This window comes from Dendrobium catenatum, unplaced genomic scaffold (assembly GCF_001605985.2).
Source record: "Dendrobium catenatum unplaced genomic scaffold, ASM160598v2 fragScaff_scaffold_665, whole genome shotgun sequence".
In the NCBI taxonomy this organism is placed as follows: domain Eukaryota; kingdom Viridiplantae; phylum Streptophyta; class Magnoliopsida; order Asparagales; family Orchidaceae; genus Dendrobium; species Dendrobium catenatum.
Genome location: NW_021319127.1, coordinates 1154899 through 1173825, shown reverse-complemented (window position 1 = coordinate 1173825; position 18927 = coordinate 1154899). Strand labels below are relative to the sequence as shown.

At 33.9% G+C, this 18927-nt stretch overlaps 1 protein-coding gene across 2 annotated transcripts; it reads right to left on the bottom strand.

The window, feature by feature from the left end:
- Positions 1-3439: 3439 nt before the first annotated feature.
- On the bottom strand, positions 3440-17147 carry LOC110111309 (mitogen-activated protein kinase kinase 2). Of its 2 annotated transcripts, none has more exons than XM_020843117.2 (8): positions 16928-17147; positions 16756-16840; positions 13180-13314; positions 11874-12098; positions 11619-11801; positions 11252-11457; positions 4352-4397; positions 3440-4257 (listed from the first exon to the last, which is right to left on the bottom strand). In XM_020843117.2, exons 1-8 carry the CDS (start codon positions 16999-17001, stop codon positions 4156-4158), a joined length of 1056 nt encoding a protein of 351 aa, XP_020698776.1. In that variant the 5' UTR covers positions 17002-17147; the 3' UTR covers positions 3440-4155. The 2 variants fall into 2 exon arrangements, with proteins under 2 accessions (XP_020698776.1, XP_028551490.1); XM_028695657.1 differs by lacking the exon at positions 16928-17147 and adding an exon at positions 13427-13494.
- Between the last annotated feature and the right edge of the window lie 1780 nt (positions 17148-18927).

The window sequence follows — 18927 nt, the reverse complement described above, 5'->3', positions numbered from 1 at the left end:
AAGGGGACTTGTTGTTTTATTTATGGAATTAAAAAAGTTAATTAATTATTCTTTCAACTAGTAAAAAATGGTATGAAAGATAAATTTACACCACAATTTATTTAGGTCTATTGGGTGGGAGCTTAGGTCATCAATTAAAATGTCTTAAATTCGAGTCTTCTTAGTATGGTCTTAATTGACCTAAATGTCAAAAAAAAAGGATAATTATACTTAAAATAGAACTTAAAAATTTTTTAATTTATTTTAATATAATTATAATACATAAATTATTATAAATTTAATAATTATTATAAGTATTCTTTATTTGAATATTATGTACAAACTTTTTCGAAAAATCTTCGTGGAAGAGCAATCCACCAGACACACATTGTAGAAATTTTTACTGGTTGTTTAGTCCCACATCACTTTGAATATTTATATTGTATTGTTTATATAACTTTCTTGTTATCGTGAATTAGGAGTCCACATGAGATGGTGAAATAGATGGTGAAATCATATGGGTATGATTTGCTAGTACTTGATATTTATAATTTAAGTCTTTCGAATAATATTAAATAAAGTATGTTATATTTCAATTAATTAGTAAATAAAATATTTTATATCATATTAAATTATTTAAATATATTATGAATCGAACCGGTCAATTTGAGGATCAAACTAATTGTACCAACTAAAAAATGAAAAGTGTTTCAAAATATTATTTTTATTTTTATTTTTATGTTTGGACTGGAGCGCTTTATCATTGTACTTATGAGTGTTGCGACACTAGATTTGAGAGAACAACGACGCCAAAAATTTTTATTATGGCATTTAAGTCTCTGTTCTATACTAATTCTCAATTTGACATGCAACGCTAGGTTTTGTAGCGTTATGCCACTAACCATGTTTTTATATTTTTTTTTATTCTAAACCTAAACACTAAGTATTCTAGCACCACTACTTATCCCATTTCGATCGTGACTTGCTTAGAAAGAAAAGGAAGAATAGAGAATGAGGGGAGAGAGACAATTTTTAGTCATTTTCATCTGTCACTTTTGTTGTGAAAGTGTTATAATCTTTGTAAATGCATATCCTCTTACTTTTGTTTTTGATGATTTTGATTTTAAGAGATTTATTTATCATAAATCTGTAAAAAATGCATTATCTACTGATTCGTAATCTTTCAATGTATAACTTTTGATATGCTATATATTTAATCAGTTTGAATAATATTATATGATTTTATTGCAATTTCACATATTAAATATATGTATAAAAATACGTGGGTCAAAGTAGTGAAAATGGCTAACTGTTAATAGGTTGAAAAGTGTTGTACTTTGACATGATATGATAAGACTATATGATAATATGTATTGAAATGATTGATATGATTGAGTTATACAAGAATATAATATTGCTACTAATTTGAATCTGATATGATGTACCAATATGATTTTAAATATTTGTTAGGTTATTTGCTCATTACTTGATTTTACATGATTTAGTGAAGATAACGAGCTTGTGGATTGAAGCTATGCTGTAATTATGTTTATGTTTTTTTCGGATCTTTTAATTTACTTTTGTAGCCTATGATTGCTATTATATATATTATTTTGGACTCTATCGAAAAAATGTAAATATTGAATACTATAATAATGTGAATTATATTTTTCTCTATTTGTTGATTTTCTTTAATGCAATTAGTTAACTCGAGATGTCAAAATGAACAGGATGTTTATCGATATGACTATTAAATAAAAGATAAAAGAAATTGAATGAATTGAACAGATACTAAAGAGAAAAATAAAATAAATTCTTTCACTTTAAATCCCGTGGCGTGGCATTGATCATATGACCGATTCACAGTTGAATCGACTGGTCCAACCCTGGAGAATTGCAAATCAGGAGCATTGAAGATCTGCACGAAGAAGGATTGCTTGGCTTTCTCAAAAAGATTATAACTTCAAATTACTTTATTACTTATCCATAACCTATAACTATATATGTGACTCTAGCAAGTTAATGCCTCTCCACAAAAATAATTAGTTTTGACATTGTATAAATAGCAAAATAAATTAAATGAATTAGTTTCTTAAAAATGATGATGAAAAATTAGGTTTGATCCTAAGTTTCAAATATTATTCAAACTCGGTTTTAACTTCTAAATCTACGCTCTAAAACAAATATTCAAACATACTATTTGAACTCAATTCAAATGAGGCTACAATAAAATTCAAATAAGATTCGAACATAATTTTGAATCTCTGCTTTGAAACTACTAGCTAGTTAAAATCTAGGTTTTTAAAAAGAAGCTCAAACATGATTCGAGTCTCATGTCTTAAGTTTGAATCTCTATTTTGAAACTACTAGTCAAATTCTAGGTTTAAAAAACAAGTTCGAACAAAATTCAAATCATATACGATGAGATTCAAATATTGTTCAAATTTAATTCAAACCTTACTTTGCCCTCTCTTTCAAAGTTAATGGTCAAATCCTAGTTTCAAAATACAAATTCAAACAATATTTGAACATATAATATGATAAATGAACCTTATCTAAACCCAAATTTTTAAATTTGACCAAAGTTCAAAATAAATTGGAACCAAACTCAAACTTCATTTTATATATTTCAATTCACATTCTAACCTATTGCTTGAAGCACTTGCTTAAACTTAGTTTTTGAACTCATCTTCTTCCTTTATAACTTAGGTTGATTGCAATGTTGGAAGGAATGATGAATGCATTCAAATCTTGATAAAAAATAACAAAATTCATATACATATCGTACTTATTTATACATCTAACATCTAAATTTTAATATTTACTTATATAATGTTGTATTCCACGCCGTCGGCTCATTTACTAATATTCCAATATAAGAATATTTTTATCCCAAAAATACTTCAATGCACACATATATATAATAATGCTTAGGGGTGTCAATTTCGAGTCACTGGTCGGGTTCAGGTCGAACTAGAAACTGACCCGGCACTATTCGGATCATCCTGAACCTAACCCGTTTTTGAAAACAGGTAGGTTTCTGGACCCGAACCCAACCCACTTCGGATTCGGGTCAACCCGACATGACCCAAATGACCCGTTTCCAACAAAAAATTGCTAGTTTTCGAGTCAAAAATGGGTCTATCTCTTTTTTGGATAAAACGGGTCAAAATCGGCTCAATCTTGGGTTGTCGGGTAAGAATCGGGTTTTCGGTCAATTTCGAGTCATTTTCGGGTCAAAGGGTTAACCCGAACCCGACCCGATTTTTGAAACGGGTCGAAATGTTGAACCCAAACCCGACCCGTTTCGGGTCGGATTTTTGAGTCATGTCAAATATTGACACCTCTAATAATGCTTAAGGAATTCAGAGAAGGCTAGGAGCCACCACCAAGATACCCATCTGCTAATTACATATAATTAGGATGATCAAATTACTGTACAAAACCTGAAAACAATACAGAACGCCAACCAACATTGTTTACAAATGGTCAATATGCTTTTCCATACCATTAAAAAAAAAAAAGTTAAAAGCAATATTATACATCTGAGAGAAGTAACAATTCTTCAGATAAAACAGAGACTTTGATTTCGTTTGGGACAGTTTTCGTACTGTTTTTTAAAACGATTCTAGTATAAATTTTCTAATTCATGAATTTTTTATACTGGAAGTTGTTTTAGAAAGCAACAAAAAAGCTGTCCCAAACGAAGCCTTTATCACATCTATAACATTTCTTACATCTCAAAAACCTTAAATTTGTTATCTTACACCATTATTTCAGCCTCCCAATCCATACATAGAATCACTGCAATGACTCTCCAGGCTTAGCATCTCTCGATCGCATACAGATACAGTGTAGAAGAACCCAAGAATTGCAGTAAAAAAAAGTAGAGATTATTATGTGCGGAGTTCGGACATAGAGAAACATTCGGTTTTGTGACTGTGAACAATAAAGTGCATTTACTGTTCACCACTGAACTTTTACCGTTCACAATCACAAAACCGAAAGATTCTATGCATTCGGACTCCGCATGTAATAATCCCTCCAAAAAAAAGCAAGCAACTGTGCTCAACCAAAAGCTACTTCTGTTTTGTGTGGCATGCTTTTGGCGCATTTGATGATATGAAATCCATGGTAGTCTCTAAGAAAGAAATCTAACGCCAAAAAATGAAGCAATCATATCTGGTCGCCGAAGGTAGCTAAAGGAGCAGCAGCACTGGTGAAATACGAAGCAAGATCAATGGTCGAACCGTCATACTTGATCAGGAAAGGGTGTTTCTGAACAAAATATGAAAAAAGTAGCAGCTCAATGACCTTTAAGAACAGAGAAATAGAAGGATGATAGAAGATGAATGGGATACAGTTAACATACCAGTAACAACTGTGCAGATTGTCTGTTCTCGGGCTTCTTCTGTACACTGCAATAATAAATGAAATCAGTGAGAATGATAAAACGGCTATCGGTAACAATTCAGCACGAAAAGTCCATCAAAACCAGTTTTAAAGGTGACATACAAAGGAGCAAATAAAAAAAAAATGAAATGGCAAACCAGAGAGAATCAACGACTGAACCAAGGAACCAACACACCTAAAGTTTCGTTTGGGACAACTTTCTTATTGCTTTTTAAAATAGCTTTTTAGTACAAATATTAAAACTTTTGTACTAAAAAGCTGTTTTAGGAAGCAGTAAAAAAACCGTCTCAAACGAAGCCTAAATCAGGCTGTGAAGTTGGAATTCTTTGTTGTGACTAATTGGGACATTTCTGTTGGAATGAGACTAGCATGTTGTTGGATTCCTAATGGGCCATAAATGTGCTAGTAGATCATCAGATGGGCCGTGGCTTGCTAGGTGCAATTTGTTTAATGGATCCTATTGAAGGTTTGAGTAACATCCCATAGAGCCGTGAATTGTGCAAAAGTCATGAATGTTGCGTTATGGCAAGTAGAATATGTGGAATTGGCTACCTGAATTTTTTTCTTCGTTATGCACATAACCTAAGAGTTAAGTTCTTATTTAAATCTAATTAAAAAAAAAGTCATTTTTAATGCTTTCTAATTGAATATTTTTTAATACTTTCTAGAATACATAAGACTTCCTAAAATATATTAATTTGTTTAGGAAGGTTTTCTAAATTATATTTAATTGTTTAAGAAGGTTTTCTAAATTATGCTTAATTGTTTAGCAAGATTTTCTAAATTATGTTTAAATTGTTTATGAATGTTTTAATTATGTTATTGTGTTCTAGGACTATTTAAGAGGGAGTTGTCTTGTCTTTTCCTTCATATACAATCCAATAAAAAAATGTTCTTAAGTGTTCTTTTACATCGTTTACTTACTACCAACTTCTGTTTTGCTGAAATTGAATATTCAGTTGAGCTTTTTTTCAAGTTCTGCATCTACTTCGCATCAGAATACTTTGGACTTGAAGATAATTTTTTCTACATGATGATTTAGATGAATACATTCTCATACAATAACTATCATGATTTAAAGCTATAGGAAAAGAAGATTTGGTGTGCCTATTGAAGAATTTTCTATATGATCTGAAACAATCTCCTAACTAGTGTTACAAGAAGTTAGATCATTTCATACCATTCATAAGTTTAAGAGAAACCTATTTGACAGTTATGAGTATTATAAGCAGTTTATAGATGAATCTTTGCATATGTGATCGGGTATGTTAATGATTGCAAATAGAGAGATAACACAAATATAGAAATTGAAAGTTAATTTGAGTGCAACATTTGACAGGATTGATCATGGTGCAATAAGATTGTAGGGACAGAGATAATAAAAAATGCAAAGATAACTATTTAATTTATAACACAAAAAGATGTAGTAAAAAGGTATAAGAAATATTTGTCTTGCAGACTATAAATTGTCACTTCTTCACAAGCTGGTCATTTTTGTTTGTCAATGTAACACCCCACAGTACGTTCCTTTGCTTCTTACTCCAATGCCAAACAGTCTCAGTACTTTTTTTTTCCTTACCCACCTTTTCCTGCACAACCAAACTCCTATGTTACACTGTGCCGAACTTTGCTTTACTGCACAGTGCTGCTCACTATACATACTTATCACTCCAATTCACTTTGCTTTTTCATCCAACTAAAAATCTCTAGAATAACTGCTCTATGTCACGTCATTTCAGTCCTTATAAGCCACGGTTCAGATAATAGGAAATAACTATTTAATTTATAACACAAAAAGATGTAGTAAAAAGGTATAAGAAATATTTGTCTTGCAGACTATAAATTGTCACTTCTTCACAAGCTAGTCATTTTTGTTTGTCAATGTAACACCCCACAGTGCTTTCCTTTGCTTCTTACTCCAATGCCAAACAGTCTCAATATTTTTTTTTCCTTACCCACCTTTTCCTGCACAACCAAACTCCTATGTTACACTGTGCCGAACTTTGCTTTACTGCACAGTGCTGCTCACTACACATACTTATCACTCCAAATCACTAAGCTGCCTGCATGCTTACGGATCCTTTAGAAAAATTCCACTGTGCCGCCCATTACATATACAACACTGCGTCGAATTCACTCCCTCTGTTGGCTTCCGTGAAATTAGAATAGAGAAAGGGCTTGCGTGACAGAGCGGATAAGGAATAAAAATCTCTAGAATAACTGCTCTATATCACGTCATTTCAGTCCTTATAAGCCACGGTTCAGATAATAGGAAATAGGGAAAATTCTTTCCATGCCATTTGATTGTGATCAACCAATGCAAACTCAATTTAGTGGCTGACAGAGGGAAACGGAATATTAATTAATATAACCTTAGTGCTGTAATGGAGTATGAAACACCATTAATTAATATATTAAAATTGCTTTAGGGCTAACATTTTTATTAACTAACAGTACATACTAATAATTAGTATTAAAGTTATTCCAATTAAAAAATACTTATAATTAAATCTCATTACAGTAAATGTTAAATACTTTCATAGTAATTAAATTAGCAGTGATTTAAAAATTATTATTATTATTTTAAGAAAAAAATAAAAGCTCAAAACTATTATGAGAATTTTAACATTTTTACCTGAAATTTTGGATATTACAGTCAATAGGTTACTCTCCTTAGTTACAAGAACACTAGTATATGACTAGAGTGTCTTATGCTACTGCAACTAGAAACATCATGTGTGGAATGGCCACGTTTGGACATTTGACATGCACGTAGTGTTGTAAGTAAATGGATAGGATTGCTTGAGCTCATTAGGGGCAATGAAATGAATTTTGAGGTATTTTGAAGCCACTATAGATTATCATTTGATATATATAAGAGAACAAATCTTATTACAATGTCGTGGGATTTTTTTATTTAGGTATATGATGATCCTGATAGGAGAATATATCAAATTAGGTATGTCCTTAGTCTCTCTAGATGTGGCATTAGTTTGAAGGCTTGTCTTTAGCTTTTACAATTACTTTATATACTACAAAGGTGGAGTATATTATACTTTTTTTGAAGCCATAGAAGAATCTATTCAGTTAGGAGGCACAGTTGAGGACTTACATTTGAACCAAAATAGTTCAACATTTTTTAGTGATAGTCGATGTACTCTTCATTTAGTTAAGACACAAGAGAATCAAGCACATTGATTTCAGTGCCACTTCAGCAGAAATAGAATTGAAGATGAAAAAACTTCAATTTAGAAAATATACATAGAGCACAATTCCAATGACACGCAGATGAAAATATAAAAGTTTACACTTATCGAAAAATATTAAGGGGTTGTTTGGTTTGAAGTAAAGTATGTGTAAAATATTTTAGATGTTTTGAAAATATTGGTGTTTAGTTGGATGAAAAGGAATGTACTATAAAATTCCAGTGAATTCCTTTTTAACTCAATTTATTTTTGATGAATTGTAAACTTGGTCAATTTTGAGCGAATTTCTTTTCAATGCAAGCAAGCTACCTTGTCGCCGACCACCTCCATTGGTCGTCGTTGTCAGTTGCCGCCACAGCCACCTCCATCCATAACTTGCCGTCGGGCGCCACAATCCGCCACTACGAGGCATCGCTATCAGCCGACGTCAGCCAAAACCACCATTCCTGGCCACCACCCTCATTTGATCAACTAAGCACCGCCACCGCCATCTGCCTGTTTTGATTATTGACCATTTCTGCCAGCTGTCACCATTGCCGCCTGCTAACGCCCCCAACCACCATCGTCGCCAACCACCACCATAATTTTAATTTACATTGCATTCATTTTACTTTAAGGGGCTATTTGGTTGAAAGTAAAATGAGTATAAAGTATTCCAAGTGCAGAGATTTTGAAAATATTGGTGTTTGATTAGATGAAAAAGGAATATAAAGTAAATATACTGTAAAACATTCTAGTTCATTTTTGAGGTAAACTAAATTAGCACAGTTTTGAGCGAGAACCACTTACACCGCAAGCAAACTTGCTTGACCGCCACCAACCTCAACCACCCACCCGCCGGCCACACTGGCAACCACCGCCACCACTCACAGCCAGCCAGCGCCGCTCCCGCCGGCCACACTGGCAGCCACCGCCACCACCCACAGCAAGCCAGCGCCGCTGGCACACGCAGCCAGCCACCACCACCTCTATTCGTCGTCAGATGCCGCAGCCACCCTCCACTAGACACCACCACCGCAAACCTCAACGGGACACCACCATAGCTGGCCGCTGGACAGCACTACCGTCGTAGAACACTGTTGGTCGCCACAATCTTTGAACTTTACACAGCATTTATTTTATATCAAACAAAAAAATATTCACTTGAATTTACTTTATACTCATCCAACAACCTCCACAAGCTGCAGATGCTCAAGAAAACAACCAACTTTCATTTAGGTGTAATGCTGCACTTGGTTGGGTTGTTTCTACTGCTAGTACATTGGATGTTGCAAAAGGGCATAATGGAAGCTCTCAAGAACAAGCACCCAAACTTGGCCAATGAACTTGAGGCATTGCTATCGAAAATAGGCTCGAGATTCATTACTCTCCCTGAGGAGCAGCTTCTTGGTGTTGGTAATGCATCACTTTGTTGGGCTTGTTTCTCTGCAAATGTTGTGAATAAGCATGTTGATTTTGTGAGGGAATATAAATAGAATTTTGAACGCTATCTAGATCCTGGGAGCACAAACACATTTTCGGCTACCCTCTTAGAATTAATTGATAAGAGGAAGCACTAGAAAAATATTCTTCAGCAACAATTTCCTTCATTCCACCTTGAGGACAAGATGGTTCTTTGGGAGGGGAATATTGATACGCCGGGCTGGGGGGGGCACCTTGTTTGGCCTAGGGAACTATTATTCATTATATAAGGCAGAGGAATCAAGGGGAAGCTATTTAGGAAGGTTCCTAATTAAGGGAGAATTGTTTAGAAAAATTTCCTAATTGTGTTTATGTTGTTTAGGAAGGGTTTAATTGATTATGAATGTTTCTTAAATTATGTTCAACCTAATTAGGAAGAGCCTAATTATTTAGAAAAAATTTCTAAATTATGTTTATGCTGATTAGAAAGGTTCTATTTATATTATTGTGTTCTAAGACTTTAAGGGGGAGTTGTCTAGGGTTTAGTTTATGATATTGCTGAGTTTATTTTCCTAGTACTTGTTGTTTGTTCCTAGCGGTGTCTAGGGTTTGTGGAAGAGCTAATCTATCTCTCAAATAGTAGATGAGTAGATCAATTGTATCTTGCTTTATTATTGGAGAAAAAGGAAAATCAGCCCTACCTTTATTCCTACGTTGTTCTCCTCTTTTATTTGCTGTTTTTACTTCCAATGTGCATCAGATTAATAGGCCGGAGAGCTAACATCAAACCCAAGTTCTTAGTAACCTTCACAAATTTTCTATCAATAAGGTTGAAGACTTATGGCTAATGATCCACAGTAAAATATCAGCAACAAAATATCTGCTAATTTTTATTAGTGTAAGTACATTCGCAAATTCTTTGTCTAAGCTCCCTCAAAAAGTATCCTTGTGGTCCAATTACTCCCCCGTTGGCCAATGGAGTCAAATCTTGCTCTACTCTCACAATCCATGTGAAGCTCCATTAGAACCAACTTTAGCTAGTCCCACAACAACATGAAGTACTTGTGAACGAGTGTTTTAGATCTGCAATCAGTCTTAGAATACAATTGCTCTTGTATCATTCATTTTCAATAACCATGGGAGCCTATTCTCTAGCACCCGCACTTCATAACTCTTTCTGAAGCTTAGAATCATCTTTTAATAGGGAGCCCTATGCACTCTTAAGTGCTCTCCATGCCTCGTGTGGAAGCTTAAGAGCTACAATTTATTGGTTTTTGGAGTGTTGAAAGATGCGCTAAAACTTTTTTTTTGCAAACGTTTTTGAACTTCTAGCTATATCTCCATAAGTTCAACCCTTTTTTCCCCAATAATTTTACGCTAATTTTATCTAAATGTATATTTCAGTATCCATGTCCAAATCAATTAAGTCTATTTTCAAATAACGCGTATTCAATAGATGATAATTTAACCATTCCTCTAATATAATCATTCTTCCACTTGCCCTTTTTAATTTTGTCACATATCTATCTTTTTTATTACACAACATCTATCTTGACACTTTAATTTCCAACATGCTAAATTTAGCTATTAGAGACTTGTTTGCTACGGTGCTACCCAATACTTGAAAGGAAAGGGGCATTCATCATTAAATTAGTGAACAACTCATAAGATAAAATTCTAGTTAAGGGATTATATTACTCACATTTTATCTGGACCGAAAAGAAAAGTAAAAAATGCCAGTCTACAAAAATGATTGCAACTATATTTTGCATGATGTTTACCTAGTTGAGATGCACGTTAGCCCCGTACTGTTGTTTACTTTAACATAAAAATAGCCCAAAGATGGACAACACGAGGCAGATTTAGTCAAAGCTTACGAAAAATAATAGAAATTAGTCATACTTTAAAAAAATACTAAATTTTTTAATGCTATTTCTCCGTATGCTGTTAAATTCCTACCATCAAATCCTTGAAAAGATAAAAATCAGCTGAAACTGTATGAAAGTTTAATATAACAAATGCATATGCAACTCCAAATCAGCTGAAAAAATGAAATCAAAACCTTTATATGGTGGAAAATAAAAAAAGTAATATGCATGCAAAATAAGCTCAAACTACACAAAAATAGATGAAGATAACGCCCTTTCAAAAAAAAAAAAGCAACAAAAACAAGTAGAGTAATTTGAAAAGCCAGATAGACTTTCTGAAATGCCAAACAAGCTAGTCTCGTTCAGGAGTAAACACATACTCACCATGTGGAAATAAATGAGCAGAACTCTTCAGAAAATTGGTCTGGAGGGGCAAACGGAGCTGGCTTATCGACAACAGCTTCAAGAATCTCATAGAAACTGTCAACTGGCGGATAGGGAAATTGACCTGTTGCACACTCAAGCATAACTAAACCCAAGCTCCATATGTCGCTTGGATAACCATGCTTCTCTCCACTGATTCTTTCTGGCTAGCAAAGGAGATAATATTTTAATATTAATCCCAAGCTTTATGATTGACAAGTAATATAATACAAGAATAATAGTTTATAGAAAGAACATTGATAATGAAGCAGGTAGAAATCAAGTTATTTCTTAATATAAAAAGAAACAGATTCAAGCTTGAACTCACAGACATGTAGTTGTAAGTCCCAGTAAAGGTATCTCTTAGACCTGAAGAACTTGCCAAAACAGCACTCACACCGAAGTCAGATATCTTTACTTCCCCTCTGTGATTGATAAGTATGTTTGATGGCTTCAAGTCCCTATGAATAATATGCTTTTCATGATGGAGAAATATTAATCCTCGAAGTACCTGAATGAATGAAGAGTGAGCTTTCAGCTGAAAATTCAATACTAACAAGGAAAAAGTCAATTGAATACTAGCCTGACTACAGATTGCTGCCAAATATGGCTCAGGAATCGATCCAACTTTCCTTAGAAAGTCTGACAGAGAGCCACCATCCATGTATTCCAAGACTATTGATATAGCACCATTGTCATAAAAAGATTGGTAACACACCACAACGTACGGACTCTGTGATGACAAGTTAATCTTCAACTCCTGGGCAATCTGCTTGCGTACTTTCTCTTGGATGTTCATTTGTATAATCTACACAGATAAGTCAATGTTATAAACCTTTCGGCCAAATATAATAACATGGAATAAATAATAACAATAATTTTCTAAGGAATTCGCTAAAAAAATCAAGCTAAATAAAACTTAAATAAGAAATCAAATCCTCATTGTAAAGGAATGGACCTAATAGTCATACGAAGTTAGGGGAATCAAACTTATAGAGGGAATCATATCTTACTTGTAGGAAAATCAAATTTATGAGGCACATAATGAAGTTTGTGGGAAAGGATAATTGAAAATAGACAGATAAAAAAATCAAGTAGTATTAAAGAGTCGATTTGAATTATTGTAAAGAAGATCCACTATGATGATGGCTTTTTTACTAAGATAATGAAAAAAAAAAACATTGATAGTGAAGAATCTTCATATGATTTTAATTGATAATGAGAAAGTATATAGAGAAGTTTATTGTGTATCATAGCTTATTGGTTTGCATCTAAGGGGCATTTTAGTTGTTAAAATTATGGGATATTGATTAGAATTATAAGTAATTGTGGAGCAACCAAAGAACTTACAATTACAATAGGATTAAGTCAAGCAACAAATGAATTTACAATTACAATAAGATTAAGTCAAATATCTTTTTTTTTTAATTGGTGGTGGAGATGCTTATAATGGTTGCTTGATATAAGGTATCATGGTGTATGCAATTTGCAAATCATATGGTTCTAATTAATTGCAATTTGCTCACCCAAAAATTTGAAAATCCAATATGTGAAATAGGGTGCGACACTACTACTCAGTCAAAAAAGGTAGAAGTTGACTTGCAACTTCGAGCTAGCGGAAATTTTGATAACAAGGCAACTTTAATTAAAAAAACAAAAGTCCCATAAGCATAACAAATGAAAACTGCAATTCAATGGAGTATAGAAACAAGAGGGCAAGAAAGCCATTTAAAAGTGTTGTTCAATGAGAACAATAGAACACAAAGAACAAAAGACAAACAAACAAAACCCAATACACAGAAATGGACATAAAAGGTAAATAATGAAATAAAAAATGCAGAAAAATTTAAGAACAGTTAAGTGTAACAAATCATAACACTGCTGCATACCTTAAGAGCAAAAAACTGGCCAGTCCACTTATGTCGAACCAATTGTACTATTCCAGCACTACCATTCCCAATCACTTTAACTATGTCCATGTCAGCTAATGCCAACTGATTGTCCAATGGTCTAATAAGATGCACCTGAATTTTTTTTTTAAAAGAAAAAAATTTAAATGTATGTGCTAAAGTGGAGAAAGCAAAGAACACAGATTACATAGGGATAACTAAAGATATATAGAAAAAGCATAAAAACATTGATCTGGAAGTGCTACTTCAAAGAAATCATTGGCAGACTGTTCAAAGGATGCACGTTTCTGCATTCTGCATTAACCATAATAAAAAATTACTATAATATGTTGGGGATGTGAAAGTAAACCACTCACCAAAACAAATAAAAAAAAATATATTGCAGAAGAAAGAAAAGGATACAAGGATTTAATGTGGAAAAATCCGAAATATGAAAAAAATCACCAAGTCGCACCAAACCAAGAAACCTATTATGAAAATTGGGTGAAATAAGTGCATATCTCTCTTCTCTATCACTCTCTCCTTACTTCTCTTCTCTTACACCATTCACATAAACTAAACAAAAGGGAAAAACATGTATATACCACCAAGGGACGCCACCCTTGAGAAAAACGAGAAAGAAAAAATATTCAATCCGCCTCGAAGTGTTCTGACGCCAATTTGGAGTGTTGAGATGCTCAATGATCTGCCTCCAATCTGCCTGACAGCTTTGTGGAACTCCGCTCTCTGTCATTTCTCCCAAAAAAAATTTTGCAGCACCAGAACGTTGTATAAAAGAAAAAAAAGGGTGCAAAGCACCCAAACCCAAGCAGGGGGAGGACCCCCCCCCCCCCTGTAACCCCCAGCGAGCACGAGAAATTGACTTGAGGTCTGAGATAACAATATAACCTGATTGATCGATACAATCTGATTCCACACAAACTAACATAATATTTATGATTGCCAAACAATTTAAATAAAATAAAAAGCCAATGAAACAGACCATTGTCATTAAAAAATCATATATAAAAAGAACATATTGAACAGATTAACCATAAACGTCAACCAAATTTCCACCCTAATTTTTTTTTTTTAAATTAAATCAAGAGTCACCATGTTGCAATATGATTTTCTTAACCCTTCATCAAAACTACCAGTTTAATGGGACCTTTAACCATTTATTAACATTAAGCCCAAACAAATACCTCACATTCGGACTCCATACATACTCTATTCTCTCTTTTTTCACTCGTATGTTCTAGGCTTTTATTAATCATTTTATCATTAAAGTTATCATGATTATTTTGGGTCTGTTTTAAGAATTTTCGTTCCCCATTAATTCATATAAAGTGCTACTTAATGTGTTAAATTTATTCTATCAAATCTATTTACACAACTTCTATCCACATTACTTTTACTCTACCCTTTTTACCTTCTAATCTCCCCAAACTAACTTTATCTAACCTTTTTGTGGGTGTATTTGCTTTCCTCCTTTGTGCATGGCAACAAAAATTAAGTTTATTCTCATCTATCTTATTTTAAGTAGGTGTTATTCTCATAGTCTACCTAATATAATCATTTTACTATTTAGCATTCTCATATTTACTACACATCTTTCTTAATATTCTACTTTCAACCATAATAAAATTGGCTATCAATGACTTATTTATCACCCAACACTTAGATCCATACGACATATTTGATCAATCATAATTTTATCATGATGATCATGGAATCTTCGAGCATCCATATTTCCTATATATCAGTGACTTGATTGACCTCTAAAATAAAGAGGGTGAGTTAAACCGAGCTAAGAGACAACTCTAGCAGAGAACGTCTAAGAAAATCTTTTAAAAATTTTAGTGAGGTAAAGGTAGGACCAAATGTATGGGGAATCATCCTAAATTTCATGTACTAGATTTTTTTATAAGCTTGCGTATGGCTTGTGAACCCCTATTTATAGGTAATGGCCAAGATCAACATTACATAATCGGCTACGTACATGATAAAATTATAAAGAAAGTATATAAAAATGGACTCAATGTAACTAGTTGTATACCTATCAAGTCTAAAACTAGTTGTCTGCTAGGTGGGAACTTTGGGTGACTTTCAAATTGAGGATAACCATCCTTACTAAGTCCTCCTTGCTGAATTTTAGTCGGCATACGAGTACTCCGGATGAGTAGCCAACTTCTTCGGGGAATAGCTTTGATAAGTGGGTGACTTGGTGAGAGGAGCGAGTTCAATAGCTAAGTGTCATGATCCGAATAAGGTCTTGCTCATGGGTGGCTTATGAAATTCAATTCTGGGCAGCTTATGCCCCTTAGAACCTTCAAATTTGGCGAGTTAAAGGTGTTTTAAGCTGTTCAAAATCAACAATTGGTTGGATCTAGTTTTGACTAATGATAAATCAATCAATGTGAGCTAAGCAAATATGGGTGTACAATAATCATTTAACCATATTCAATCTCTTTCATCACAAACTATTGGCCAACGCTCTGTCATGCAAACTTGTCTTTTTTTTCTTTTTTTTTTCAAAAACACCAACACATATGCGAGACTCAAACCCATGACCTCTTAGTTGGGAGCCAAACTCCCAACAAACAAATCAAGGAGAGCTGCGTAACTATTCCTTTTCAAATACATGTTAATTACATAACATCAAATGTCCACCTAGCTGATATATTGAATTCTTGAAAAACATGTTTTATAGTCTTCAGCATCACATTAATACCATATTAGATATTATCCCCAAGCTCACCTCTGACGCCATATATAAAAGGAAGTAACCATGGTACATAAGCTTAAACAGTTAAACTTATAAAAAAAAAAAGAATTTTAATTGTCATGACTTCAAGGCTCTCAACAGTCACTTTAATGTTTTCCATTTGAATCCCTATCAGCAAAATTACATGCGTTATTTGTATTTAATTACATGAAAAATTACATTTCCTTACATTTGGAACTTATAGCTTCTCGTTGAGTCTACAAGCAGATGGTACTTAGTATAGCATTTCAATACCGACTATATATCTCATTCTCCTTCATCTTACTTCAAATATTGAAGCAAAGCCTGCATCCAAATTTATAAACGAATTTCCTTTCTAATTAATAAACTAAAAGGTAAGCCACATCGTAAACTATTAGTCTAGCTCCATCCATACAAATAGAACAGAAAAGAAATTACACGAACTTCGCAGTTCATACCAGCTCTACAAAGATTTTGAAAATATATAACCGAAAAAAATAAGCTGCTGAACTCTGTGTAGGACAAAAACTTAATTAATTTAAAAGAAATTAAAAAATTGCCAAAGAGAAGAAATATTCAATGCTTCAAATTCTATCATATCTAACACTGCCAAATCTTATCCTGCTCTGGGGTTTCAAGGCATGAAAAAGACCAGTAATCAACCCACCCAACCCAAATTTTCCACCAGCGCCTATTATCAAACACAGAAAATGCACCCAGTGCCCCAATCAATGGCTAAAAGCCAGAGAAACTCCATACCCAAAACGACTTCAGGCTTATAACCCCCACTTAACCGGATAAAACAACATAAAACAGACCAAGAATACCTCGCCCTCCTCGCTATGAGACACAATCCGAAGTCCATCCTTATTAACCAGTAAATCCTCATGCCTGAACGTTCCGCTCTCCGTCCTGCACCCATGCGCAAAAGTGACAAACCAATCAGAACCCTGAGCAAACACAGAACCAAACTCCTTAGAGAAGGATGAGAACGGGTACAAGAATTTCTTAATAGAGGCCTCCTGCGCCGGGAGCGCAAGCTTCAGCTTAGGTTTCAGTCGCCCCTCTCTCATGGCGGCCTGCGTTCTTCTCTGCCGCCTCAATTCGCCGGCGACAGAAGAGAATCCACACTCCTATAAAGAGAGAAAATGAAGTGGCGGCTCAACGGAGACACTGCGTAAGCACAGAACAAAAAAGCTTTAGAAATCGTAATGGCGTGGGTTCATTTCTATTTGGTGAAAGAATTTCGTTGTGATTTTTTTATTATTGTTATTAATTAAATATTAAATTTATGAATATATATTTATAATTTTATATTGATAATTAAAAGCAAGAAATTTTCAATTTTTTATATTTCAAAAGATAAAAAATACTAAAAATGCTGACAAAATATTGGGTGTGATGTTGGGTGTAATTTGGGTGCGTGTAAGCTGGAGCACGTGGGCTAAGAAGCTAGTTGGAGGGAAGACTTCACCTTGCGTTGACTGGTCAGTCGTCGGCGTAGGCTCAGACGCAAGATTGTGCGCATTGTCAAAAATAATGATTTTATAAAACGAGCTAGCTCATGAGTCAACTTGACTCGCTTACACCATTAATGCCAATTCTGAACTTAAGCTTGACTAAAGTCACCCCTTTTTTTAATGATCATACAGATATTCCCCTATTAAATAATAGGTTCATGTAATTTAATTTTGGCATTCTTTGATTTTTTTTATTATTCATTTGATTTCCTTCTAAAATTGATTAAACTAAAAATTAAATTATACTAAATTTTTAAATATTAAATCCCAAAACTTGTCAATTGTAAATAAATGAGTGCTAAAATGATCAACTTGATCATGAGTGTAAGCAAGTGGAGTCGAGCAAAACTTAGGGCTAACTGGAGCTTGGCTCGTCAACTCAAAGGCAAGCCAAACTTGGCTCCTCAGAGTTAGGGGTGTCAATTCGGGTCAGCGGGTCGGGTTCACCCGACCCGATTCAACCCGACCCGACACGAATGACCCGAAGTTGACTTAAAATTGCTATTTTTCGGGTCAAAATCGGGTCAATCTCGGGTTCTCGGGTCAAATATGAGTTTTCGTGTCACTTTCGGGTCAATTTCGGGTTGCTGGGTCAACCCGAATCCGACCCGATTTTTAAAACAGGTTGATTTGTTCAACCCGAACCCGACCCGTTTCGGGTTTGGGTTGACCCGAACCCGGATTTTTCCGAGTCGGGTTCGGGTCGTGTTTTGGGTCGTGTCAAAAAATTGAATAGCGAGCCCGAGCTCGACCCATGAGCATATCTCCTTGGAGAAATAATTCATGGCACCAATGCATGAGCTCAAATTTGAATATTTTTGGTGAACATCTTACAAAGAAAATTTACTTTGGAATTTCAATTTTGACTATTTATCATATAAAAGTATCAACTAAATCTCTTTCTATTGTTCAAGTGGTCATGAATAAAGCAAGAAAAATTAGTTTTTGATGAAAATTGTTATATAAATATCCAACAAAATAACTACAGAATGAATGATTATATCTATTGCTATTTCTTCGTATGGATGGCAAGTTTATTGAATAAATGTTAAAAATGTCTTTCTGCATGGAAACCTTAAGGTTAAAATTGGGATGATTCTTTTAACTGGTGTTTCACATCTTCTTCGGATATATGTAAATTGAAACACTCAGAATATGGATTGAAATAAGCTCCTTAGGCATGATTTAATAAATTTTGGTCAATCCTCATTTCTTCTTTAAGCAAAGCAACTATGACTAATATTTGCTTGTTTGCAAAACATCTAATGGTGTTATCATTCTCTATCTTGTATATTGCTGACATTATGATCTTTGAGATAGCTTTGGCACAGGCTAGTTGCCTCCAATATCTTTAGGCTGCATTGTTTTATATAAAGATGTCTGGTGCTCTTCTTAGATTTGAAAGTTCACACTAATCACTTTGATATTTTCTTGAATTAATATAAGTATGCATAGGCTTTGATTACATTAGTAGACCTT